Here is a 27,832-nt window from a genome sequence, read left to right on the forward strand (position 1 = left end):
GTGAGAGAGGAGGCTCTAAGAAGTCCTAGCGTGAAAATTATCACACATTTTTGAAGAATCGTAGGATTTTTTCTTACTATTTACTAAACCTTTAAGCAGTACACTTTTTGAGCAATGATGTAATTAGTGACAGCCCCACAAAGAGATTTAGTCGCCGTTTGGCTATCACAATAAATATAAATTTCTCTAAAGGTAGTGTGACTACCATTGACATTCTCGCCATATTTCAGCCTGAAATACATTACTGTGATTAGGAAGACGTCTTGTCTCTTGTAGACGCGAAAGCGAACTTAATCGACAAGTTTCGAGCCATCAGTAAAAAACGGTAAGCAGTTTTTCGGATCACGCATATTGTCAACCCACTCACGTGTAGTTGGAATTCTAGTGCTAAATAGCCTGTTAACTGTGGTGCATTCAAACGATAGTCAAAAGTATTAGTTGGACCAATACTAAGTGTTATGGCCGAGTGTCCATTGATTAGTGCCGGCAAGCCGGGAAGCAGTGGTACGAGAAGAAAAATAGTATTCAGAGCAGAAGGTGTGGTTCTAAGAGCGCCGCTGATACATACGGTATAAGCGCCATACGTTGAACTTTCTGAAGCCTGTTTTTAATCATAGTCTTGCGCAGAGCCATCCACCAGACTATAATGTCGTTAACAAGGATATATCTGATAACGGTTCTATACAGCCAGTGAGTGTTCTTCGAAGAAAGACCCCACCAGGACACAGGTGGCTTTTTGCATGAAAGTAGAGCTAAAGTGGTTTTTCATACTCTGACCTCTACTATTCGTTCGTGTTTCAATTTAGTTTCTTGTAAAAAGTTACACCTAAATATTTGGCGCTATATTCTATTTTTTTCCTTACTCCATTTGATGTTGCACCACAAATTGCGCAATTTTTTTTTTTTTGCATCAAGAACCGAACTAAATGTGTTTTCTTAGGGGTTACACGCAAACCTCTATTTAGAGCCCATCTAGGCAGCTCATTACCAGCGGTTTGCATTAGATCGCTTATAGTTGAAATATATTTTCCACATGTGTCAAAACTTTGTCATCTGCGTAAGCAATTACTTTACAGCGCCGACTATCGAGCATCAAAAGCAGATCGTTGACGGCCAGGTCCTACAGAAGAGGAGCGAAAACGCCTCTTTGAGGAGTTCCTCTGCAAACAGTGCGAGCGGTGCAAAAAGCAACTAATTTGAAGATTATTTTCCGACCAACTCATAGGTTACCTAGGTTAGGTTAGGTTAAATGGCTGCCCTAGCTAAAGGGCTCACTTGGACAAAAGTTAGGAAATTCGTCCGTTGTGGTGCCATACATGGGAGAGGAGGAAGGAGATGGGAAGGAATAAGGAGCCTTGGGATTAGAAACGATGATGACCATATATTTTTACGACGGCACCGACGGGGGCTGATTTGCGTTCGTAGTTAGCCTTAACAGGCTACTAATGAACTTCACCAAATTTATGATATCTACACCGGCTATATCCGTAGGCGTAGCGAAAAAGTGAGAGCCCAGATTTCTAAGTCTTTGCCAGACGAGAGCAGGGCAGTTGAGAAGAAGGTGTTGAGATGATTCCACCTCGTCCTCCAGACAGTTTCTGCAGAACGGACTTGAGGCAATCCCAAGTCTTACGGACAATGTCCGGTAAGGATGCCCACCAAATTTGAGAGCTGGGGCTTTGTTAGCCTTAGGAGCTCCCTTGAGCGTCCCCGATCTACTCGTGGCCCGAAGGATCTCGCGACCTTGCACGTTTGCGCACTAGCCCAGCGCTCGCTGAGTTGACTCGAAGCCCATCTTTCCAGGAGCATACCACAGGTTCTCAGGGGAACCCCAATTCTCTCATTTCGCGACGAAACCGTCTCCAAGGTTCCCTGTCTAGCCAGCTCATCAGCCGAGCAGTTTCCCTCTATGCCGCTGTGCCCGGGAACCCAAATGAGTCTGATGATGAAGTATTCGGATGCAATCGAGAGAGAAGCCAGACATTCCCCACCAATCTCGAGCGCACAAACAGCGAGCCTAAGGCCCAAATTGCCGATTTGCTATCGGAGTAGATATTTACTTCCTTAACGGTAATTACCGAATTGAGCAACCAGTCCACCGCTTCCTTAATTGCGGATACCCCCGCTTGGAAAACACTACAGTGTTTTACAGAATACTCCCCCACCAACCCTTCCGTCCAACTTCGAGCCATCCGTGAACATGTTTGCCATGCCTTGCCGCCGAATGTTGCACCCCGCCCACTCATCCCTTGTGGGAATGTGTGTAGAAAAAGGTCCGCTCGGACCTAGCGTGGGTGGTCAGTGGTCCAGCACCATAAGAATGAACTCAAAGTTTTTAAGAATGCTAGAGTGTCCCGAACGCCTTAATCTGATTGCGGCGCGTGCAGCGGTAGTTTTTCCTACAATGTCCACGGGCGCCACATTCAGCATAGCGTTAAGCGCTAGAGTAGGAGTGGTACGGAGAGCCCCACTAATTTCAATTCGATGGCAAACTGCTTGCCCTAAAATCCTTCAGATTGACATGCGAAATCTTCCCTGCTTTGTGAACAAAAAACCACATTGGTTTCACTCCACTTATCAGGAATATAATGACAGCCTGAGTTAACTTTTAAACACGACCAAGAGCCAAGTATCAATCATTCGCTGATATTCTACTGAAGCGATTTTGTCAAAGTTTCTATTATATAGTAATATTCATTGGTGCACTCTCCGTTATGATGCAATGCTGTAAGGCTGCCTGAATTACCAGAAAGTGAGTATCTAATAGAAAAACCAGATTCCCTAGTAGACATTGCCCACGAACCATTCGGCCTTTTTAAAAAAAACTAAATTCTAAGAACAAAAGATTTCTTAAAACAAATGTTTCGGTTTGTAATGAATTGGAGGTATCGTTTCAAATGTATCCAAAAAATACCAAAGCGATTTACTAAAATTAGCGAAACTGAATTTCATTCATTTCATTAAATATTCTAGGTTTTAAGGATTATTTTTGTTCATGTTCATTTTAATGTTTTTTTTTGGTATTTATGTTAAATAAAATTTAAAATCGCTTTTGCAAGTTACAGTATTTTGCTCGAAAATCCTATTGTTTTTTTTTTTTCTTTGAAAAATAAAATAAATAAAAACGATCTGGCAGCACTGGCCCAGACATAACATAACCTAAACGGCGGATTCTACAAGTTTACAAAATATTGAAATAAATATCTGGCAACACCGGTCATGGCATAACATAACCTAAACGGCGAATTGTACACGTTTAAAGTGAAACGCGATATCGCTCGGAATAAGCAGACTTCGGTATATAAAACCTCGCTCAACAGCGCCACTTCCGGTATAAATTTCTGCATCTCTGATATTTATTTAATAACTTTAAGCCTCTTCATAGTTACACATTTTTAAACCACTTTACTTTCACAGCAGAGTAAGCGGCTATACATATTTCCATTTTAAAGACTACTAAAAAACTCGACTACCTTATTATTTTATTTATTTCTTCTCAGAAGCAATACCTCCAATGGTTTATTGACGCCTGCTGAAATCTTTTTTTCTATACTGCCAATCTCAAATTTCCCTATAGTTTGCCCACAACTTCATTCAACCAAACCGAAATGCTTAATTATTCACTTCTACTAAGTAATATTTTATCACTTCATTGTGCACTTAATTCCCATCTGAGTCACACACTCCTTTTAAGGCTTTAAATCTTTCAACAATTCACACTAGGATGTGTTAAATTTTGAAAAATTGAACTCTTCAATTTCCATAGCAAATCCTTTAAAATGTTTTAAGCGCACTTTGCTTTGCTAAACACAAAAATATCGCCTATTTTTGCCACCCGTAGTAGGTATTTGAATTTCAAATTCACCAACACCAGCAACAGCAACAGCCAAAGATAACATTTTATTTTCGAATTGAAAACGAAAATAATGCTGCAGCAGCTTCAACCACAACAACAGCAGCATACACGCACACACGCTAACACGAACGCACGGATGTGTGGTGGGCAGTAATTTGGAGTTTTAGACCAACCGAATTGAAGCGCACAGAGCAGACGGAGCAGGCAGCGCAGACAGTCGGGCTGGCAAACAGGCGACATTTCATTGTTTCCGGCAATGTTTCCTACTTCTCTATCCACCACTCTCTTCCGCTCGCCCACTCTGCTCAAACGAATAAATAAAATAACAGCAACCACAGCGTAGGCCAACGGAATACACAAATCGATATACATCTACAAATTTTACTACATACAAACGAGGAGGATATGACATACAGTTGTGCATCAACAACAAATCAACAATTCAGCATTCAACACTCACCTGACAATGCCATTTTCAATTAAATCCAAATTGTTTAAAATCTGATCAAATATTACATTTTTCGAGTCGAGCACACTGTAAGTGACATTGAGTTCCAACAACTGGGACAGCAACTCCAGAATGGGCGCTTGGACACGTGCATTCGATTTGAGGAAAAGCTGCAAATAGTTGGGAAATTTACAAATACAATTTTATTTATTACCTTCTATGTATGCATGTATGTATGTGTATGTGTGTGTGCATATATGTACGTGTATTGTTTTAAGCAATATATTAGGTAGTAGTTAACAGAACGTAAATAATAAATGTTTGCACTGAAAGCTGAACGTAAAGTCTGTTGCGAGATCATGGCCATCGACTGCTAGAACCGCACAACCAGCGCAACAACATTTGTGGCCTTTTTGATTATATTAATGGATGTGTGACTGAGTCAATGTTGCATGTTGTAACCAGTATCCTGACGATAAATGAGGCTGGTGCAAGTATGGTTTAGAGCCAGAATGTAGAAGAGTGCCATGAGTGCGCCACACCAGTCAATAAGGATGCTTTTAAGGGCATAGAGAGGGAAAATTGTAATTTGAATAGGTCAAGGCAAGGGGCACCAAGAGATTTGGTGGCTCCTAAAACACTCAGGCTAAAAAGTCCATTGTATTTAGAGCTCGGGAAAGAAGGTAGATAATCAAGGAGGAGAGAGAAATATCATAGAAAGAGATAGGAGAGAATAGAGACAGATACAAAGGTAGTTAGTCCTGTGAGAATTTTCCAGATTCTTTGGCAAATCTGTAAACATCCTCTAGTTTCAGAGAACGAATATTACCCATTCTCACGACATCGGAACTCACAAGCCTTGCTCTAGCAAAGGCAGGACACTCACAGAGAAAGTGATCAGCGGTATCCACCTCCCCAAGCACGACAGGCACATTGGGTCGTCAATGATTCCAATGGTGGTCATACTATATACTGCCCGAAAGGGTTGCGTTCTGCAATATTACCGACCATCAATCGAATGCCTTTTCTTTCAAGTAGAAAACTTGACAGTTTTCCGTTCGGACTTGTCACAAAACACTTTGCAGTTCTGCGGCGTTCTAGACCGGTTCATCGCTCTTTATGTAAATTGCAAACATAATCGCTGATCCAATTCATGATTCCTGCGGAGCTGATTCCGATTATTGGCTCTGGCCCTTGTGGAGGAACCGCTGATCCACGTTTGGCCAATTTATCGGCAATCTCGTTTCCTTAGACAACGGAGTGTCCTGGAACCCATATAGGTACAAGCCTGTTCTGTTTTGCGACAGAATTAAGCTTCTTCTTACATTCTTGAATAATCTTTGAGGTTTGCTTCGCGTTCTCCAGCGCCTTCAGTGCAGCCTGACTGTCACTGAAAACGGCAATCTGTTTCCCGCTCCATCTCCTCTCGATTATCCTTTCAGGATGGCAAAAATTTCCGTTTGAAAAACAGTTACCATTTCCCCCATATCATAGTGAAACTTATTACTATCGTTTAAGTACCGTCCGGATCCATAGCCTATTTCATTCTTGGGCCCATCGGTACAGAAATTATCCGTCAAACCTCCCTGAATGTATTCTGGATTGCCATGAAATCTGAATCTGGCATCAAATTTCCTTCCAAATGAAGCTATGACTAAAGATTTCTCTGTGTGCCGAAGTTCCGTCTTCGTGCCAGAAACCATATTTATGGAGTCTACACATTGCTTTTATTGCTTCCTGTTGTTTCTAAAGATCCAAGGTGAGCAAATCAAGCATAGCATTTAGAGCATCGCTGGAGGTAGTACTCATGGCACCCGGAAGGCATAAATATACACTTATTTGCAGCCTGTATAGTTTCCCGGAGTGTGGACTTAATCCTGCTCCGTCGCCACCAGACCACAGAGGCCTAAGTGATGATTGGTCTCACAAGTGCTGTGTATATCCATAGGACCTCAGCAGGTTTCAGATCCCAGGTTTTACCAAAAGCTCTGCGGCATTGCTAAAAAACCCTTAATGCGCGATTCACCTTCAGTGAAATGTGTGTCCCCCAGTCAGCTTCTTATCCAATACTACTCCTAGATATTTAACTTCTTCGGAAAGGCCAAGTGTCACACCTTTCAGTGTTGGAAGTCTAAGTCCATCCAATTTCCGTTTTCTCGTAAACAAGACTCTGGTTGTTTTGTTCGGATTAACGGAAAGACCAACGGCTCTGAAAATATTCGAAGCGGTGGTTAACGAGCTGGTAGTGACAGAGGAAGAGACAGGCCCCCTCTGTGTTGGAGAAGGACTTGGCTTTAACTTGGTGTGACTAACTGGCGCCAGTTGGCACGTTTAAGGGGTTAACGCGTCAAGCAAGAAGAAGGCGACGAAATAAATTGGAAATATTTCGGAAAAACTGTTAAATATTTTTTTAGCGATTTTTCAAGTGAAGTAACTTAGGTGCCTTACATAATATTTTTGTGTCAACTTTTCTGGACAAACAATACTTTAAAAAAAAAATTATTTTTTTGCAAATGAAAAAAAATGGTACCAAAAAAGTTTAAATAAAAAAATTTTGTTACATCCAAATTTTTTGGGACAATTAAAAATTTGAACATTTGTCCCAAAAATTTTTTAAACAACATATTTTTGGCACGAACAAAAAGCCAAAATTGGGGAAAAATAAACTTGTTTTGTTTAAAATTTTTTGAAACGTCTTTTTTCATTTTTAAGGTAAGAACTTTTTGTCCTTTGGTTTATATATTGTAGTATAATTAAGAAAAATTTAATTTCTCCCAAATTTTTTGGGACAATGTTTTTCCACTTTTAAGCAAAAAAAAAATGTTTTCCAAAAGAGTTTATACAAAAAAAATATTATTTTTCCCAATTTTTTTTTTACTTAAAAGTGTAACAAATTGTCCCTTAAAAGTGGAAAAAACTTGCCCCAAAAAAATTGGGAAAAATAAAATTTCGTAAAAGTGAAAACCATTGGGACAAAACAAATTTCTTAAAAGTGGAAAACATTATCCCAAAAAATTGTTTCCAAAAGATGTTAAACAAAAAAATATTATTTTTACCAATTTTTTGTTTTGCTTAAAAGTGGAAAAAATTGTCCCTTAAAAGTGGAAAAAATAATAATAAAAAGCGGAGAAATAATATTTTTTTTGTTTTTTGCTTAAAAGTGGAAAAAAATTTCCCTTAGAAGTGGAAAAAAATTGTCCCAAAAAAACTGGAAAAAATAAAATTTCTTAAAAGTAGAAAAAATTGTCCCAAAAATGTTTTTCCAAAAGATTTTAAACCAAAAAAATATTATTTTTCCCAAATTTTTGTTTTGCTTAAAAGTGGAAAGAAATTGTCGCTTAAAAGTGGAAAAAGTGTTCCAAAAAAACTGGGAAAAATAAAATTTCTTAAAAGTAGAACAAATTGTCCCAAAATTTTTTTTCCAAAAGATTTTAAACAAAAACAATATTATGTTTCCAAAATTTGTTTTTGCTTAAAAGTGGAAAAAATTGCCCCAAAATTGTCCCTTAAAAGTGGAAAAAATTGTCCCAAAAAATTGGGCAAAATAAAATTTCTTAAAAGTGGAAAGTGGAAAAAAAAATTTCTTTTTTGTTTAAATTTTTTTGGAAAAAATGCTTGGGGCAATGTTTTTCCACTTTTAAAAACTTTTATTTTTTTTGCTCAAAAGTGGAAAAAATTGTCCCAAAAAATTTGGGAGCAATTAAATTTTTTGGGACAAATTTTTTAAATTTTAATTGTCTTATTTCTTTTTTCATTTTTAAGGTAAAAAGAGTTTTTTGTTCTTTGGTTTATATAGTATAGTTATAAAGGTACGACAAGTTTTTTGATATGTGTTTGTTTTGTTTGTTTTGTTTGGCAATTTTCGTAATCACAGCAATTTTCGTTAAAAAAAATGAGTGCGGCCGACTGTAAAAACTGTAAGTCTTTTCCTTTCTCGAAAAAAATTTCATCTCATTATATGACAAAATTGCTGCATATTCTGAAAATCTAGGCAACTCTTTCAACTTTCAACTCCCCGACTACTACAGTGTCTTTTAGGCAATAATAAAAGGCGTGTCAATGGTACGATGGTGCGATGCGATACTTGGAGATGATATTTACATTTTCTCGGATAGCCAGACGACGATAAAATCCCCCACACAAAGCAGTCGACAACCTCTAAGGTAGCCATGAAATGTCTTTTAACGATATGGCTAAGTCATTTCACCTAAAGGTAACATGGGTTCCTGGACATTGCGATATCGAGGAGAACTGCAGAACCGATGAACTAGCGAGATCACTAAGCTGACTGGTGAGTAACCAGACAAAGGCAGAGATGGCAAGGCTACTTATCTTTGAGGAAACTGTAAGAGCAGCGAATGAAAGATGGCGTGACAATCCCACCTACAGAATCGCTCAACAGGTGACCGACTGTCATTGCTAAACGCACAGAATCTCTGATAAGCCAAAATAAGTATAAAAATGCAAAATACAATGGCCTAGAGCCAGTACTAACTACAACATTTTATATATATTAAATAATAGAAACTTAAAAGCTTTCGGATGATGGGTTTCAATGGTAGTTGAGTCCGCCATTGACATCTGACATCAAACTCGTAATCAGAGAACCCAAACATATAAACATCGGACTATTTGATTCCCAATAGCCATTCTTGATACGTTTAGTAATTAGATCTCCTGTGAATCAGTAAAGCTCGTTCCTTGATTTCTTATCCCTTATGCTATAGATGATTAACAACTACGTTTTATGACTACATATTAACTACTCTTCATGAAGTTTCCTACTTAAAAAACTGAAGCGTGCAGCATCAGTCATTTCTTCCTCGTACCGGCACCAGTTGGACGGACAAACCAAGGGAAGCCAAGTCCTTCTCCATCTGATCTTTCCTACGCAAAGAAGACCTTTCTATTCCGCTGCTATAACTGGGTAGCATTGGTAAATGGAGCGTTGGTAACCATTCGGACGACATGACGTCAGCAGCGGAACCGCTGAGTTTTTATTAATCTGCCATATTTGCTATATCCAACGCGCCCAAAAATCTTCCATAGAATCTTTCCATCGAACAGTCGGTGTCTCGCATCATCGGATATTATTGTATTATTTAATACGGTCTAAAAACCTACCTCGGCAAAAAATTTTCAAAATTTCATAAAATTTATATTTTTTATTTAATGAGTAATAGCAGTACCAAAAACCAAGAAATATTTGTTCATATTTCTTTGTCTATCTATGGCGGGGACCACTCTGCGAGCTAAAGAGCTTCAAATACTAATGTTTTCTTGGGGACATAAATCTATCAAAGGCTACACCTTTTCGTGTGAAAGGCAGTGTATAGTAAACGTAAATGGCGTATATAAATATTTATGTGCGCTTGCTTAGAGAATACTCTACTCACCATGAGGCAATAGATTACCAACGGCTCAAACAGTTTAATATGCCTGACAGACTCGCTGGCACGCTCCGACTTCCAGGCTTGCGAATTTAGGCCGCTCGAAAATAATTCGCCCATCAAGCGATAATATTCCGCCACAGTCAAATGCGGTTGATTGTTGATGCCGCCACTTGCAGCAGCCATGACAGTGGCATGCACAAAGTCAGTGTGCGGCTGGCCATGTTTGGCATAAGTTGCTTGTGTACCAATTACATTTGGCTCATTATGTGTGACAGTTGACGAAGTCATTGTTGGGGTCGGCCAACCATCGCCTGCCGCGCCCCTCAATGCGCTTGCTGGACCGCCAATTGTTGCCACTGATCTCACAACTCCCGTTGCAGTCGTAAAAGCTAAGGTTGCTGTTGTCGCTTTGGAATTTATGGCATGCAACATGGTCAATGCCTGACGGTGATCGTTGCTGCTGCTGCTGCTGCTGATGATGCTACCACCGCCTTGCGTGGCCTGCTGTGCAGCGGGATGCTGTTGTTTGTTATATCTTGCCCACTTTTGATTTTGTTGCTGTTGTTGTTGTTGTTGTAGACTACGTTGCTGGTTTAGGTGTATGTGCAGCTGTTGTGCTTTGCTGCGCACCACAAAATACGGTCTTATGAATGTGGCATAATAGTCTCGCTGTTGGTTGCCATAATTTTGGCCAAATAAATATTTCAACAGTTGCCGCAGACATGCGATGCACTCGGCGGGCGCATAATTTACGAGTTTGCTCAAATACTGGAGAATTTCTTCAATTAATTTTAGAATGGTGTTAGATGGGAAGACTGCAGGAGCGCCGCTAGTACTACCGCCAAAAGTATGTCCGGCGCTTGGCGAAGTATCCAAGCGACTGCTGCCGCCAGCAGCAGCACCACCACCACCACCACCATCGCTGCCGGGGCTATTGCCGCGCTGTCTGCTATGGCTCGGTGTTTGGCCAGTAGGCGTGCCTGCCGTCGCCACTGGTGTGGCATGTGTGCGCAATTCAATGCACAAACTCAAAGTGTTGAGGCACGTCCGGAGTAGCGAAATTAATAACCTGCCGGATTCTTGATTTATCGTTATCTGGATAAGAGATGGGAGAGAAAAGAAAAACAGAAGATATATTTATGTGTGTGGATGGAAAATATATGTGAGTATGGGTGCTTGGGAGATTGTGAGATTGTGTACTTAAGTAAAGACTCGAGGAAAGCACATAAAATCCATGCGTGAAATTAGTCGCAGTTAATTAAAGACAAATTTTATGCACCCAAAGAGTCGAAAATATTGAGTTGGTGCACATTTTTAACTTTATGGCACACAAAGCCTTTCAAGTTCGAGGCGCTTTCTTAAATTCGCATTAAAAATATATTCTGAATAGGAATTTGTTAACTGTATATTGCCATATGTAATAGAAGAACTCCAAATTTGATCGAAACAAAACATGCTGCTGAAAAATAAACACACACTTGAAAGACCCTGCGATTTTAAGTAATACAGGGTTTGATTGAAAAGTAATGAGCCTTCCCGCGCGGAGCGTCTGCCAAGCGATCAACCGAATCGGCTGGTGGGGGAAAATGATCGTTGGACCTTCCCCTTCCACTAGAAACCAGTCCCAGTTCGCTGGCAACAGCGGTGCAGTCAACATCGCTCCGCGCGTGAAAGCTGTTTTAAAACTGTGTTAGGATTTTGCAGTGGCGAAAATGCAGCGATCGTTGGAGCAACATTACTCGATCAAATTTTGCGTAAAGCTAAACAAAACGAGTACCGAAACCATTGGGCTACTCAGAGAGGCTTACGGGGACCAATCTCAGTCCAGTTCCCAGGTAAAACGGTGGCACAAGTCGTTCAAGGAAGGCCGGAAGGACGTCGAAGATGAACAGCGATCAGGGAGGCCTTCGACGACGCAAACAGACGAAGATGTGAACCGGGTTCGTCAATGAACATTGACCGTCGTGTTAGTCTATCGTGAACGCGATTCCGGCGGATGAGTTTGAAAAATGTTCCCTGCAGTGGAAGGACCGCTAGCAGCGCTCAAGAGTCCTATTTTGAAGAATATTAGTTGTATCAGCTAAAAGGTTTAATAAAAAATAAGGCTCATTACTTTTCAATCAAACCCTGTACTTGTATATCTAGCGGATGCTCATAAATTAAATGCAAAAGTCTAACTTGGATCGTGCGCTCAGCTGGAGCTGTACAGAAGTGATGTCGCAAGTTAAAGAGAAAATTATACGTGTTTTCCTTAAGATTAAGAGAGAGTCTTGAGAGACTCAAGCTACGGTTTTGACCCCAATTACAGACACTCAAGTAACCCTAGATCGTTCCCCCTTAGGGACTGAATAATGCGCGCCACTACTTAGTCTAAGTGGAAAATTCCCCACTCACATTCCTTCAAAGGAAGAGTGGCTAGGGTGCAGTATTTGGAGACAGGGCCTAATGAACCTGTTCACGAATGGCTCGGAGTTGGATGGAAGAGTTGAGCTTTGGTGGGGAAGTATTTTGCGAGCAGCTCCCCATCAAACTCAAGTTCAGATTACTGGACCACTACAGTGTATTCCAAGCAGAGGTAGCCGGAATTAAAGAAACAGCTGATTGGCTGCTCACTTGTGTAATAACTGCCACGGAGGTTAATATCTACTTCGACAACTCAGCGGCAATTACGGCCCTGGGCTCGATGACGATGCACTCGAAACTGAACCGGGGAATGCCTGACTTCACATCCGAATTCTTCGATATACGGCTCATCTGGGTACCTAGTGATAGCGACATTGCTGGAAACTGCGAGGCAGTTGAGTTGGCCAGACAGGAAACCTGTGAGGTAGTGTCCCCGAGAAAGGAGAGTATCGGGATCCTCTTGACAACCTACGCTCTACTCCTGGAAAGATGGGCTTCGTGTCAACTCAGCGAGCGCTGGGCAAGTACACAAACTTGTAATGTCGCGAAATCGGAGTAGATTGGAGACGCTCAAGGGATCTCCTGAGGTTAACAAAATCTCAGCTTTCAAATTTCGTAGATGCTCTTACAGGGCAATGCTCGCGAAGTGCACATGCTGTGAGACTCAGCATTACTTCTAGCCCTTTTGCCGTCAGTTGAATGGAGGGATCATTTCAGTACAACCTCCTTAGCTGCCCTTCTTTCGCGGAGGTAACATATAAGTATCTCATCTCTTTGCTACGCCTGCTGATCTCAGCCCTGTACGAAGTGGCTAACACCACCGTAACTCAGTCATCGTTCGGTCGTGATCAATGAATACCCATCCTTACTATTGCATATACGATTCGATCGCGCATTTTGTGTGAAAGACTAAAGCCAGCCGTCAAAGGACTAATTGATCCCCGCATCAGAAAGAGTGACTATCTACCGTGAAGCTTCGTTAATCCACTATCGGAAAAAAAATGTTCGACCTGAAGAACTAAATCGATGCGGCATTATTTTTCATTACGGAAGAAATGCTGGCGTGTGCAGCAAGACTGACAGATACGAGTATCATCCGCGTTGGCAGCCGCGTCGTTACCTCTGTATCTTCTAAACTGGATAAAGAGGTGAGGCGAACTGAAGTCAGCACACTCGCGTCTCGCCACCCACGGCAAGGTTGACAGGTGTAATTTAGGGCTTGTAGCAAACCTCATTTACCTGCAATCGAATGGGGCATCTATCTGGCCAAGAAGTCCTACTTAGAATTAAGTACGCAGCTGAGAAGTAAAGTCCGATCACTATGAGCAATGTTCGCACACCCTAATTCCCTCATCATGTCCATCCTATTGCATGGCGCAGAGGCGTGAACGAAAGCAACATTCGATAAGACGACTCTAGAGTCTTAAAACTGTTTTTGAACTTTGGCGCATTGGCATATTGCCAACTTTTTAGTTAACCAAACCCTAAAAGCGCTTAATATTCGTTACAAAAATGTCTAAGAGTCGCAAGCGGACTGTCACAGTAATTTTTACGAGCTAACAGGCGTTATGCATCATCGGCGCTTTAAGGACTACCCCAGATATAGTGCTCGAGGTTCTAGTTAATTTGCCTGTTCGGCGGGTCGAGAAATGGACTAATATTTTCCTAAACCCACCTCGACAAGCTCTTCAAGACGTACATCACGTCAAGAAGAGAGTGCCCAACTCAAAGACCATGGAGAAGGGGGAAAATAAATTTTTACTCAGATGGATCCAAGCTAGAAAAGAAAGTAGGCTATAGAGTTTTTTGAAAAGAATTAGGATCAGAATTATCTGTCCGATTTGCAGACTACTGTAGCATCTACCAGGCTGAAGTCTTAGCCATAAATGGGGTAACTGTGCACCGTAACACACACGACATAACGAAAACAACGATAAATACCTTCTGGGACAGCCAGGTGGCCATCAAATCAAGCATCAGGCAGTGACACTAGATCAAAGGTTACTCAGGAATGCCTGGCAGCTCTAAATGATATTACCACCATCTTCAAGGTCTGTCTTATACGGGTTCCGGAACATAGAGATATTGAAGGGAATTACAAATCCGACAAGCTAGGAAGCACTAATCTTCGTCTGCGTGAAAACAGAGGCAATATTGGAATTCCTATGACAACTGGCAAATTAAAGATAAAAATATGTTTTTCAACTTTTCACATGAAGCAGTGGCTCTAACTTTTCGTCATGAAGCACTCCCTCGAGACGCTACGTTTCGATGGTTTTCCAAATTTAATTGGTAACGCAATTCGATAGAAGACGAATGTCGTGAAGGTTGTCTGAAATCGGCTGTTATGTGAGAGAAAATCAATTCGGCATGCGAAAGATTTGATCGCGTTGAACAATTACTCGGAAAGGGATTGTGTAGATTGGACTTTTGAAAATTTAAATATTTTGAGATGACGAATGGGGTAGTGTGTGACCACCACACGGAAATGCCTAGGTTCGAGTCCCCGTGTAAGAAATCTCAAAGTTTTTTCTAATAGCGGTCACCCCTTGGCAGGCACACCTCCGAGTGTATTGTATGAAAAAGCTCCTCATAGAAAACTTCTGCCATTCGGAGCCAGCTTAAAGCTGCAGGTCCCTATATTTGTGGAACAGCATCAAGACGCACGCCACAAATAGCACGAGGCCAACCAATAAAGTAGCAGCTAACCTATGGATCTAAATGAGGGCTTAGGTTTGCTGCTAGGGTTCCATTGTCAGTCACTTCAACCTGTGAAAACCTAAGTTTCAATAATCTGCCTAAGCTAACATAGTTTAACTGAGTGAATTTGAATGATCAAAGTGAAGAAGTCGAATACTTCATTTTGTAATGGGGTGGGGGAACTCGGTCGATGAATACTGCTCGTTGCGATTTTCCGACCGTCGTGCCCTTGTGATACTTCGAAGAACGAAAGTAGACATTTCAACAAGATTCTGGATTGCGATAATCTAACACACAAAGCACAGATAATCAAAAATAGTCAGGATATACAGTGCCCTAACATTGTTTCGATCGCAAAACTGCTGTATTTTCGTCGCGAAGCATTTTTTTTGATCAAGAGCAGAGCTAAACTACGGCATAGTGTCGATATTTACAGGAAATTCTCGTGATTGATGGATCAATGATTGTAGCTTAAAGTGGTCGTAGCGAAATGTTTAAATGAATTCAAAAGCCCAACTCTTTCCACTTTGTTCAGTAAAATTTAACTTTAAAAGGGGAAAATGCAGCATTTTGCCTGTTGCACATTCATCTTATTCTCCGCTTAATTCGTGGAAAATAAAGCTAGCGGAGATAATATTTAGGCAAACACGTCCGAGCACAAACCAAAACTAAACCACCACAAATTACATTACAACGAAAGCTTAAATTCCAAACTGTATAAATACTAGAAAAAAGAGTCAAGCAGTGCATTAGGATGCGGCGTGGAACTCAGGAAGTCACATCTGGCTATTTTGGCACTCGTCACACCCAATGCAACTTAAAATGCTGGGCAAATCACCACTTAGCAAAAACAAACATACTTAGGAGCACACACCTATACATACACTCTTTATAGGTACTTACATACATATATGTATATAGCCAGATACGCACATAACTAGCGCAGCAAAGCTGCTCGGCAAGCATTAGAGTGCATGAACTGGTGTTTTATGGACTAGTCCGCGAGTGATCACATATATTGGTACTAGTTGCATAAGGACTACAAAGAGCAAGTATTCTAGTTCATGAACTGGAGTTTTAAGGACTAGCCTGCGAGTGGATATATTGGTACCAGTTCCATAAGGACCAGAAAGAGAAAAAGAGGGGGCATATGAAACGAGTAGGAACCATATTCCCATTAATTTTTTTAAATTATTTCTCGTCCATTTTTTTAACATCAATCGACTTCTTCGATTAAAAAAATATCACAAAAAAAAGGCCGGTCGGTGTTGTTGAATTAGTTAGTATTCCTAGTGAAATAATACTAATTAGCGACTATCGCCGTTTTATTACCACTGTTTTTATGTGATGCCTTTTTTTAAGTCAGATCCGTTTCGTGAGATCCAGATATAAAGCAATTTTTGTATCTCTATGTCTGAGATTTCATTAATTTGCTGTAGGAGAGATTTACCGAAAGAGAAAGTCTTGCTCTCTCTAGACCAGGCTATTCGCATAAAAAAAAGAAAAGACTTTCTTTCGCCCCTTCTAGCTGTACGATCCTCTACCTAACAAGTTGGTGGCTGTAGTAATAAGTGAGATGCTTGCGCGAGAGCAGCATCCTAACAGGTAATTCGTCCTATGGACATTGTACAACGGCCATGTTTGTAATTGCATCCACCTTCTTTCAACTAAAGCAGTATGAAGCAATGGATTTTCTATTATGTTGAGTGGAATAGGAATTGCCACTGCCTCTGTTATGTGTCGAACCTTTTCTTGCTAACTCATCTTCTATCAGAGTAATTGGCAGCCAATGACTCAACAATTCTAGTTCCTATCTTTCTTCTGTACACTGGATGAAATGGAATTGGAATCGAAGGCCTTGATAGCTGCTTGACTGTCTGAACAGATAGGGTTTGTGTGTGCTCCTGGCGCTGCCATAGTCAGAAAGTCGAATTGATTTGGATAAGTTGAGCGGTTCCGAATAGAATTCAGCTCTCACAACGCAGCTCAATCGGTTCTTGGTGGAAAACGTACCGTAAAAGTTAAAGTTGGGAATTGTGAAGTCTGATTTGTTTTTGAGCAGTGTTCGTCCCCGTAGGAGGATCTTGCTGTTGCCGTGCGATCATATTGTCCAGCTTCCTAGTCCCTGAGATTAAATAGCTGCCTTACCGAGGGGTAAAAAATTTTACTTTGTCCGTTGTGATAACAAATAGGGAGAAAAGGAGAAGGGAAGGAACCAGACAGTTGGAAGAAAATAAGAAGGGGCTTTTGATTAGAGGATGACGACCAACAGTAGCGATTTATATTTGTACTAACTCCTTCAAGTTCACCAGATGTGTGATATTTAAACCCGCAATATCCAGAGTTGTAGCGAAAAATGCGAGCACAAGTGTCTAAACGTTTGCCCGACGCGAGCAGGGCAGCTGAGAAAAAGGTGCTGAGATGATTCCAACTCGTCCTCCAGGCAATTGAAAGCCTCACCGCATGGACACCTAACGGACAATGACCGGCAAGGATACCGACCAAATTCGAGAGCTGCGGCTTTGTTAGCCTGCCCGTTGCCAGAAGGACCTCGCGGCTTTGTACGTTTGTGCACTAGCTCAGCGCTGACTGAGTTGACGCCGGTCTCCAGCTGAGATTGCTGGGCTAGCGTGAGACTAACGCCGTCCAATTTTGGGAGATCAAAGTCTGGTATCTTGGTTTTCTTAGTGAATAACATCAGTTCTGTTTTGCCCGGTTTTACCTTTAAACCGCAGTATGTGATCCAATTGCTGGGTAATCCTAAAACTCCTTCCATAATCTCGCTGATTATTGTTGGAAACAGTCCTGAAGCCATAAGCACTATGTCATCCACATACGTAACTACCTTAATCCCCCTTCGGTCTAACTTGGAAAGAATATTGTTGACAACTAATAACCACAGCAGAGAGGATAAAGCTCCGCCCTTTGGAGTTCCCTTGTTGACAGAGCGGTTAACTATGCCGAGACTTTTCTTTGAAAAAGGTCTCCAGCCACGGTTCTCGACTATTCCACATCATGGCAGGGAATATCCTATCTGGGCCGGCTGCTTTGTATGGTTACATCTCTCTGACTTTGCACGGACTTTTCACACGACCTTTGTATGTACTCCAGCTGCGTAACAAACTGTATGTAGCAAGTATAGCACACAACATTAAGTCCATTGTACTGCACTCGGGTTACCATTTAAATTTTCTTTAAATCTACCCGACCTCCGATAAAAACTGAGTAGATATTGTGGTGCCAAGGTGATCGCTTCTTAACACATCAGTGCCAAAGACCTCAAACCTCATTCGAGCGAAGGCGGGGCACACGCACAGAAAGTGGCACGCCGTCTGCTCTTCCTCTCCACATGCTGGGCAGAGTACACTGTCTGAGATGCTTACCTTTTCCATGTGGTTTGTCCATAGAAAGTGGCCCGTCATCAGACCAACCAGCCTCCTACAGTCCAACCCAGCACCTGCTTAGTGACAGGAGGAACTGCGACAATCGGTCGGACATGAGAGGTAACATCAGTTTTGTCCTTGTACAGCCTTTCTCAGCTTGCCAAACTCGCTTGTGGATTGAAGTAACCCGTTTGCTAACCGCGGTTTTGATGACTGCAGGAGGGAGTGGCAGAACGGACTCCCGGCCAAAGGAGTTGGCCTCAGAGCTCATCCTAGCTAAAGAGTGAGAGGTATCGTTACCCGCGATACCCACGTGTCCTGGAACCCATGTTAGCATCAGTATATTATGTCTACCGACATAGTTCAGCATGGATTTACAGGACTCGACTACCATTAAAGTGGTTGGGGGGCTGTCTAAGGCCATGAGCGCAGCTTTGATGACGCTGCAGACACATACAGATGTGCCTCCCCACCTTTTTCCACAACAAAGTGCATTGCTTCTTGAACAGCATACACCTTCGCGTGAAACACAGATTCATGCATTCCAAGAGCAAAGTGTAGTTTTTTCCTGCTGGATTCCACGTAGACACCAGAGCCGGAACCGTGCACGGTCCTGGAGCCATCCGTGAAAATGCGAAAACAGTGTTTGCCGGACTCATTTTCTGAGTTTGACCACAGTTGAGCCCCTGGCAGCACCACACTGTATCTCTTGTCAAGCACGACTCTGGATGGCATGGAGTCAAGGGGCATGGGGAGGATCGTTGGATCGAAGTCCATGCCGGACCAATTCCCATTGTGTTTCAGCCTGTAGATCGCATTCAAGGCCTCTCCTTGGATGAAAGCATCAAGTGGTGGTAGTTAGCGAAGTGGTAATAAGGCAAGTAGTTCAAAACTACTACGTTCAACTGCTCGGTATTTGCATTTGTATAAACGAGTGCATTTGTATGTCTGTATGTATGTCGATGTTACCAAGAACGTACGCATTTGCCATTTACACGCGCTCGTTTACTGACTGACTGACTATGCATTCATCACTCTGCGCAACCCGGCCAGCGCTCCCTTCACTTCTTTGCACATCGTTGCTCGTCTTTATGATTTCTGCTGGTTTGCAACTTTTTAAACCACAAGTATCAGATACTAAAAATCCTCACTACCAACGCGCAAAGCCACAAAATCTCGCTAACATATTCGGCATTCGTGCGGTTGCACAGCTCAACAACAGATACGAGCATAACAACAACATGGGCAGGCAGCTAGAGTGGCGAAAGCGATACCCCAAAAAGACCTAGAGGATAGAGTTTACATGAATACTTACATACACACACACACACATGTGGAAATACTCTTGTAAATGCATGTACGTATGTATGTTGTCTGTAACTGCAGATAAAGTCTCCTCCAGTCACAATCGAAATTTAAATCCGCGAAAGACAAAGCGAGTCTGGGGGCGCACAAACGTAAGAAGCAAAGCAAACCGAGCAACCGGGGGAGCACCAGCAGAAGCCAGCAAAACTTTTACAATTTACGTAATGTTCCAGAGTAGAAGGCGCAGTCCGCCCAACTAGACGGCGGAATGTATGTGCGCACACATACCAATGCACAAATTAATATAGCGTCCGCTGCAATTGCACTCACTTGGACTGCGAACCCTCAGAACACTGCGGGGATTTAACTAAAGCTTTGGCGTTGCTTGCGCTCTGCGGAAATATTCGTATGTATGCGTACAGTCATAACTACACACATGCATTCATACTCTATATATATCTTCTATCTTTCCAACTAAAGGATATTACATTTGTATGTGCAGATGTATGCTTTATGTTTGTGTGTGTGTGTGTGTGTGTGTTCGTAGTACGTGCGTCTGGAGTGGAAGTGGCGGAATTACGCTTACCTTGTAGCTGTCATTAGCACTTCTTAAAATGTTGTAAAGTTTTATATAAACGTAATCGCTTCCAAAATATCCAACGCTTTGCACCAGCGCCAATTCCTTCGCATTGGCGAACAAATCGCCCTTCTGCACTTTCACGAATAGTTGAGGCTTTTGTTGGGTAATGAGATGATAGTAGATATTGAGAATCTTCATGACGTGCACCAACAGTTGATCCAATTGTAGTTGCAGTGACCGCTCCGGTTGATCTGACGTCAGCGTGGAGGCGAGAATGTAGCCTGGAAGTATAAATGAGAGATTGAATGGAAGTATATTGCCTGTACAAAAAAATTTAAATGCTTATAAAATGTATGCATACACAAGCGTCGAGATCAAAAATAAGCGTCCGTGCTTGACTGCATGTGGCATGGACGAGGGAAGGAGAGATTGGCGTCGCGTGCTAAAGTAACATCTGTCAAACAACAATACGAGGGGTGCCTTTTATATGTCGGGATTAGAGAACAAAAACAAGTTTTAATCATCGAAATTCACTTTATTGTTTTTCAAAATATTCTCCATGAAGATCTATACACTTTGAACCAATGCGTTTGAACCAATTGTCGAAGCACTTTTGCCACTCTGAATGAGGTACCTCCAAAACATGGATTCTGAATGCCGCAACCGCTTCTTCAGGTGTCGAAAAACGTTGACCTCTCAGTTTGTTTTTTACGTACGGGAATAAAAAGAAGTCATTCGGTGCCAAGTCAGGACTATACGGCGGATGACCCATTAATTCGATGTTTTATGTGCTCAAAAATGCAGTTGTTTGGGCCGTTGTGTGAGAGCTCGCATTGTCCTGGTGAAGAGTGATCCGTCTTTGGCGATTGGTTTTCCTAATTTCTTGGAAGACAACGATGTCATAGACGTGTTTCGAAGCCCCGCGATCGTATTTGTTGAGCATTTCCTTCGACCAATCGACACGAGCCTTTTTTTGAGCGATTGACAAATTGTGTGGGATCCAACGCGAACAAATTTTTTTGACAGTCAAATGTTTATGCAATATTGAATGTATGCTGGTCCCACTAATGCCTAAGATTGTCTCAATCTCACGATAGGTCGCATGACGATCTTGCGATATCAGTTCGCGCACAGCATCAATGGTTTTCGGAACAGCAAATGATTTTGGACGACCTTCACGAAATTCGTCGTGGAGTGAACTACGGCCACGACTGAATTCACCATACCATCGATAAACACTGGTCCTTGATGGAGCTTCATAGCCAAAAAATTAATTAAGTCATCCATGCAATGTTGCTGAGTTAATCCACGTCGAAAGTTGTAAAAAATAATCGCACGAAAATGTTCACGATTTAATTCCATTTTTGGACCGAGATGAATCTTTTAAGTTACTGTAAACAACACAAATAGCGCTGGTATTTCAAAACGTTCTGAGAACGTAAAAGCCAAAAAATGTCAAACTTTGCGATACAGCTGTCAGTTGCCAGATTGCAACACCAGGGTTGCCAAATCCCGACACATAAAAGGCACCCCTCGTACGAGTGTAAAAAAATTCGGACTGATTTAGACTTAATTTTTATCTATACATATCTACATATATACAGTGGCGCACAGAAATATTTTGAGTAGTCCCTTGTTTGAACTGGCTGTACTCAGCAGTTATTATGCCTATTCTCTACTATGGTATTGTAATAGGGAAGAATGCCCTTGAGAAGGGTGTGAACATCAAAAAACTTGAGAAGGTGCTAAGACTAACATCTTAGTAAGTGCTCAAATAAGAGCTACGGTCACGGCAAAATCCTGTCTGGCACTTCGGAGCTGCCCGGATGGGTGGACTATGCACTCCCGTCTACACTTGCCATTACAACAATCCCGACCCTACTACCCTCAAGGGAATATATTGGAGATTATTCGTAGCTATCTAAGCAATCGCGTGCTCTTATACGAAACGCGAGAAGGGTGTAAGACTAAACAAATAACAACAGGTTCGGCCCAAGAAACAATACTCGGACCTGAACTCTGGAATATAAGCTACGATGAAATCCTTCGAATAGAGATGCCTGAGGATAAGCATTTAGTGGGATACGCAGATGACATTGCAGCTGTAATAATCGCCCGAAACATTGACGAACACAAAAGGAAGTTAAATCAGGTGATGATCCGAGTTCAGACATGACTAAAAGGACATGGATTAAAGCTGGCCACATAGAAAACAGAGCTAATCCTTCTAACGAACAGACGTACCTCATTAGAAGTAGACATACAAGTACTCGATGCCACTTTATTGACAAAAAGAGTGGTCACCTAGGAGTGCAATTAGACATAAGGCGCACATAAACTTTGGCGCTGCCAAAGTAAGCGGCATGTTAAGTAAGCTCATGGCAAACCTTGGAGGGTCCAACGCAGAACAAGCGAAAACTTTTAACGGACAAGACGAACTCGACGGATGCAAAATATGGACAGATTCGCTAAGGGTGCAATGCCGGCGGAAAACTCTGCAATCTGTGCAACGCACCTGCGCACTCAGAGTGGCTTCGTCATACAGAACAGTATCTGAAGCAGCGGTGTTAGTTATCAGCGGAACCATCCCTATAGATATTCTAGCACAAGAGCGCAAACGAAGGCAAAAACCACAGGAATCCCAGTACCACGCTTCTCCGAGTTCAAACGCTCACACTTTGGCAGGCAAGATGGAACTCTGAACGGTATGGTAAATGGACAGCGAGACTAATACCCGATCTAAAAAAGTGGGTAGAAAGAAAGCACGGTGAGGTTAACTATTACCTCACACAGTTTTTGTCCGGACATGGGTCCTTACGCAAGTATTTGTGGCGAATGGAAAAAGCGAACCAACCAAACTGCATATATGGAGATACTGAGTATGATGATGCGGAGCACACCTTCTTTAAATGCGAGAGGTGGAACGTAGAGAGAACAGGTCTGCAACGAGCTATTGGTGTATTTACACCTGAAGAAATTATCGAGAAAATGATGATAGACGAAGAAAAATGGAATGCCGTCGCAAATTTTGTGGAGGATATTATCCGAAAACAGAAGCGTGAAATGTACAGTTATGCTGAAGAGCATTGAGCATAGGTTTCTCAAAACAGGCGACGCAGGGTGAGTAAGGAAGTGTCCTTCCTAGGACGCCGTCTTGGCCCTCTACCTCGAAGCAATGCGGAAGCAGTCCCGGGGTGGAGGGAAAAATCCAAGAGAAGAGGAGGGATATTTTTAGTGGAATCACCACACACGTAGTAGTGACGGTTGCTATATGGCGCGAAGGCATTTTAAACCCAACCTCACCGCTAAAAACAAAAAACAAACCCCTCAAGGGAAGAGTGGGAACGGTACGATGTAAGGCAGGGCGAGTCCATCCATGTATACATAGATGGCTCAAAGCTCGAGGGCAAGGTGCGCGGAGGTGTATACTCCAGGCATTTGGGGGTCTCCTTCAGTTTTCGGTTCCCCGACTACTGTGGTGTGTTTCAGGCTGAACTGATGGCAATAATGAAAGCCGCGACACTGGTACAGTGTGATGCGATATCCGGAAATGACACCTACTTTTTCACTGACCGTCACCAGACGGTGATAAAATCCCTCACAAAACAGTCGACAACCTCTATCTCTTAACGAGATGGCTGAGTTATGACCAAAAAAACCACCTAATTTTCAGTCGAAACACAAAGGAATGCTGATGGCTTTTTGCCACAAATTTTTTCCAGAAGGTAAAACAGTTAATGAGGACTATTATTTGGGCTAAAAATGAAGAAAAAAATGTGGGAAAACAATTCGATTTTGCACAGTGCCATCATTATATGAATTTTTGACAAAGACCAAAACGAATACCATCCAACGGCCATCGAATTTCCCTGATTTGGCTCCCTGCGTTTTTTTTTTTTTCTGTATGAACGAGTCACAAAACTATTACGAGGTACGGGGAACGCTTTTTAACAACCGAAAGTAAGTAATGGAAAGATCGAAACGGCTCTGATGGCTATAACGAAAATAGAGTGCCAGAAATGTTTCGAGAGCTGGATCAAACGCTGGCATAAGTGCGTTGCAGTTGAGGGGTGTACTCGTACTTTGAGTAGCTTCGAAATAAAAACCTTAAGCCTTTAAGCACAGTCGAGGTTCTTTCAGGGAGTTGGAAATAAATTCACATGGAAAATCGGGGAAAATTTTCATTCCATTGCCACAAAAATATGAATGTCAAGTGGCACGAGTTTTTTATTTCAATCCGATAACGATCTTAATCCTGCTGCTTTGGGTTATAGGGATTTGCCTTGAACCACCTGCAAACATCCTCCCAAAGTCCTGGCTTAAACCCTATGGAAAATCTTTGGACCTACCTCCGAGATAACGTGCGAGCACAAAACATTTCCTCAAAACGTGACTTTAAGACTTTTCTGCTCGAGAAGTAAAAAAAAAATTCCGTCGAATATTGTCGACAGTTGGTAGAATCTATGTCGAGACGCTTAAAGTCAGCTGCAGTATACAAACAGACAAGCAATGGCGCATATAAAGGTCTAAATAAAGATTTGGTATTTTAGAGTTACATTCTGAGTTTACTTTCATGATGAAAGAGACCTAAAAGTTGGGGCGCAACTCAAATGTCTCAAGGATGGCAGCCATTTTTATGTTTATCTGGCCTCACTACTTAAGACTTAAGTATATCTTTTGATGTTGAACTCTTGTACTTACGAAAATAGGTTCAGCCGAAGGCCAATAAAATTATCTATTGGATAGGATTCAAAAATGTGTTTCTCTTAGTTTATCAGACACTTAAAATGAGGGAGTATACAGGGTCCAGCACTCGAAGTGTAACCAATTAAAAAGGCCATAAATTTAGTTTAAAAAATTACTTTTATTCAATTGAAAGTAAAAAATGTATGAAAATACACGCTAACGCATGGCGAACCGAGGACACCTAAATTTGTTTATGGATGGCGATAAATCCAGTCAATTCAAGGCAACTGCGAACAATTTTTTTTTTATATTACATTTTTATTCAAAATATCCACCATGTGCTTGTAAACAAGCGGCAGAACGAGTTGTCGCTGTGAAAAGATTTTTAGAGGTGTGCTCTTGCACAGATCGTTATTCGGCTCTGAGCGAATTTGATAGAATCAGCTGATGGGCTAACGTCACTTGGGATGTGTTTACAAACAAACTGAGATTGTGTTGGTGATATACGAAAAAAATCAACCAACGAGACTTCGTTGCCGTCTGAATAACGGCTGTTTGGCCAAGTGTGTGAATATGTGTGAAATTATCGTGCAGAATTCGGCTACGGAAGCTCTCAAGTGAGGAATCTCAGAGTGAGAAATTCGCCTCACAATATTATTTTTCACAATAGTTAAAGAGCAAACCTTGTAAAACATCATTGACGAGTTGCCATCTGCTCAGTGACTCTTTGAATAAGGCTGCAGTTTTACCTGAGCTCTTGCGCAATGCTCATATTTTTTCTAGCTCACATTTAATATATTTAGAGCAAAGCATTTATTCATCGTCTTAAGAAATGACATTTTTTGGAAACAATTTTTCAAATAATTTCATCTTCTACATTTTCTAAACTTTCTTCCTCTGTTTCTAATTCTATAAATTGTCGCTCATCACAATCACTTTTTCTCTTCTATTTTAACTATTAAATATAACTAAATTCATTTACCAAATTTACTTAAAGCAAATAAACTTCACACAAGCGCTTTAAAATGTCAGTATTTCAAAAAAGTAAAAATAAATAATAACAAAAACAAAAACACAAACTAACATATCATTTAAGTACCACAAATGTTGAATAAAGTGCAAATATTGAAATATGCTAAATTGAATAAGTTGATAAACATAAAATGTGCATTAATGCTTTGCCTTTCAACATTAACATAACATAATTTACATACGGGCATGTACACCTGTGTGCAAAACAATAGCAGCGCGACATATTGCAAATTTATGACTATGAATTTATTTTTCCTGCAGTTATTTTATTTTTAATTTTGTAAAAAAAATGTAGTTCGTACTATAACAAATACCACAAAACTCGAGGTGTCAAACCTGCACCAAATTAAAGAAAATCAATAAAATTTTCATTAAAATGTCGAGTTTCTGACTAATTCTGACTACATTTTTAACTTACAATTTTTTTTTTTTAATTAAAAGAAATAAAAGTAAAATAAATTTCGAGCTTCCGACTAATTCTGATCAAAGTTGTTAATGAAAGAAATAAAAAATAAAAGAAATAAAAAACCAGTTTGGAGCTTCTGACTAATTCTGAGTAAGATTTTTAATAATTTTTTTTTTTTTTTTTTAATTTAAAGAAAGAAAAAAAATGTGGAACTTCGCATTCTGATTAAAATTTTTAATTAAACAAAACTTCTTTTAAAAATTAAAAGACATAAAAAAAATTTCGAACTTCTCATTCTGATTAAAAGTTTTAATTAAAAAAAAAACATTAAAAATTTATAAGAAATTAAAAACAAAAATTAATAAATTGAAAGAAATTAAAAAAAATTTAAAAAAATGAAATTATAGAAAAAAAACAAAAAAAAAAATAAATAAACTGACTAATTCTGACCACAATTTTTAAATAAAAACAATTTTAAAAATTAAAAGAAATAAAAATAAAATAATATTCGAGCTTACGACTAATTCCGACTACAATTTTTAATTTAAATTTTTTTTTTAAATGAAAAGAAATAAAAAAAAACATTTATTTCAAGCTTCTGACTAATCCTGATCAAAATTTTAAATGAAAGAAATTAAAAAAAGAAAAGAAATAAAAAAACACTTTGGAGCTTCTGACGAATTCTGAGTAAGATTTAAAAACATTTTTTTTTTTTTTAAAGAAATACAAAAAATTTCGAGCTTCTGATTCTGATTACAATTTTTAATATTTTTTTTTTAATTAAAAGAAATTAAAACAAGAATGGCGAGCTTTTGATTCTGATTAAAATTGTAAATAATTTTTTTTTTTTTTTTTTAATTAAAAGAAATAAAAAAAATTGCGAGCTTCTCATTCTGATTAAAATTTTTAACAAAAACAAAAAAATTAAAATATTATAAGAAATTTAAAAAAAATTAAATAAGTATAAGAAATTTAAAAAAATTAAATAAATTGAAAAAAATTTAATAAAAAGAAAAAAAACACAAATAAATAATAAATAAAATAAATAAGCTCTCCAGTGTCGCGCTGCTATTATTATGCACGCAGGTGTAAATGCGTACTAGGGATGTCGATATTAGTGAAAATTTTTAGTCTCGAGCTTTCGGGATATTTCTCGGGATTCGATGGAAATATTGCATAAAGTGCAAGTGTGAAGTGACTCAAAATCAGCGTTGAATTTTCACATATTTTTTTTTGACTGGCGTTTAGTGCATTTTCCCCATATAACAAAAGTTTCGAGCATAGTTTATATGAAAGAAAATGCAAATCGAAAATCGGCAACAAAAAAAATTATCCACAATCAACGCGAATTTTAAGCCTCTTTCGACATACAACTTTATACCAAAATTGAATTGGGTACCAAAGGGCACATCCAAAGTCTTCTAAAAATTGTGATTAAACGTTTTTATAAAATTTTTTTGATTTTTTTTAATTGTAGTGATGTGGTAGTTGTTGTAGTATGAACTAAATTTGTATATAAAAATAAAAAAAAATATATAAAAAAGGCAAATACCGCCAAATTAGGGTGCCTTAGCAAGAATAAAATTGAGATTTGAAGAAGCACAAAATTTAAAAATTTCTTCTTGCTTGTCGTTTCTTAA

General features: G+C 40.2%; 1 protein-coding gene across 2 annotated transcripts in view; it reads right to left on the reverse strand.

The window, feature by feature from the left end:
* LOC128855915 (uncharacterized) overlaps positions 1-27,832 on the reverse strand; it is a 311,903-nt gene that overhangs the window by 182,056 nt on the left and 102,015 nt on the right. For both annotated transcript variants that reach the window (XM_054091156.1, XM_054091155.1), the window contains 3 exons: positions 20,075-20,349; positions 9,701-10,792; positions 4,317-4,474 (listed from right to left, as the gene is read on the reverse strand). In XM_054091156.1, the coding sequence (XP_053947131.1) occupies positions 4,317-4,474; positions 9,701-10,792; positions 20,075-20,349 (1,525 nt within the window). The remainder of the gene's footprint in view (positions 1-4,316; positions 4,475-9,700; positions 10,793-20,074; positions 20,350-27,832) is intronic.

This window comes from Anastrepha ludens, chromosome 2 (genome assembly GCF_028408465.1).
Source record: "Anastrepha ludens isolate Willacy chromosome 2, idAnaLude1.1, whole genome shotgun sequence".
In the NCBI taxonomy this organism is placed as follows: Eukaryota; Metazoa; Arthropoda; class Insecta; order Diptera; family Tephritidae; genus Anastrepha; species Anastrepha ludens.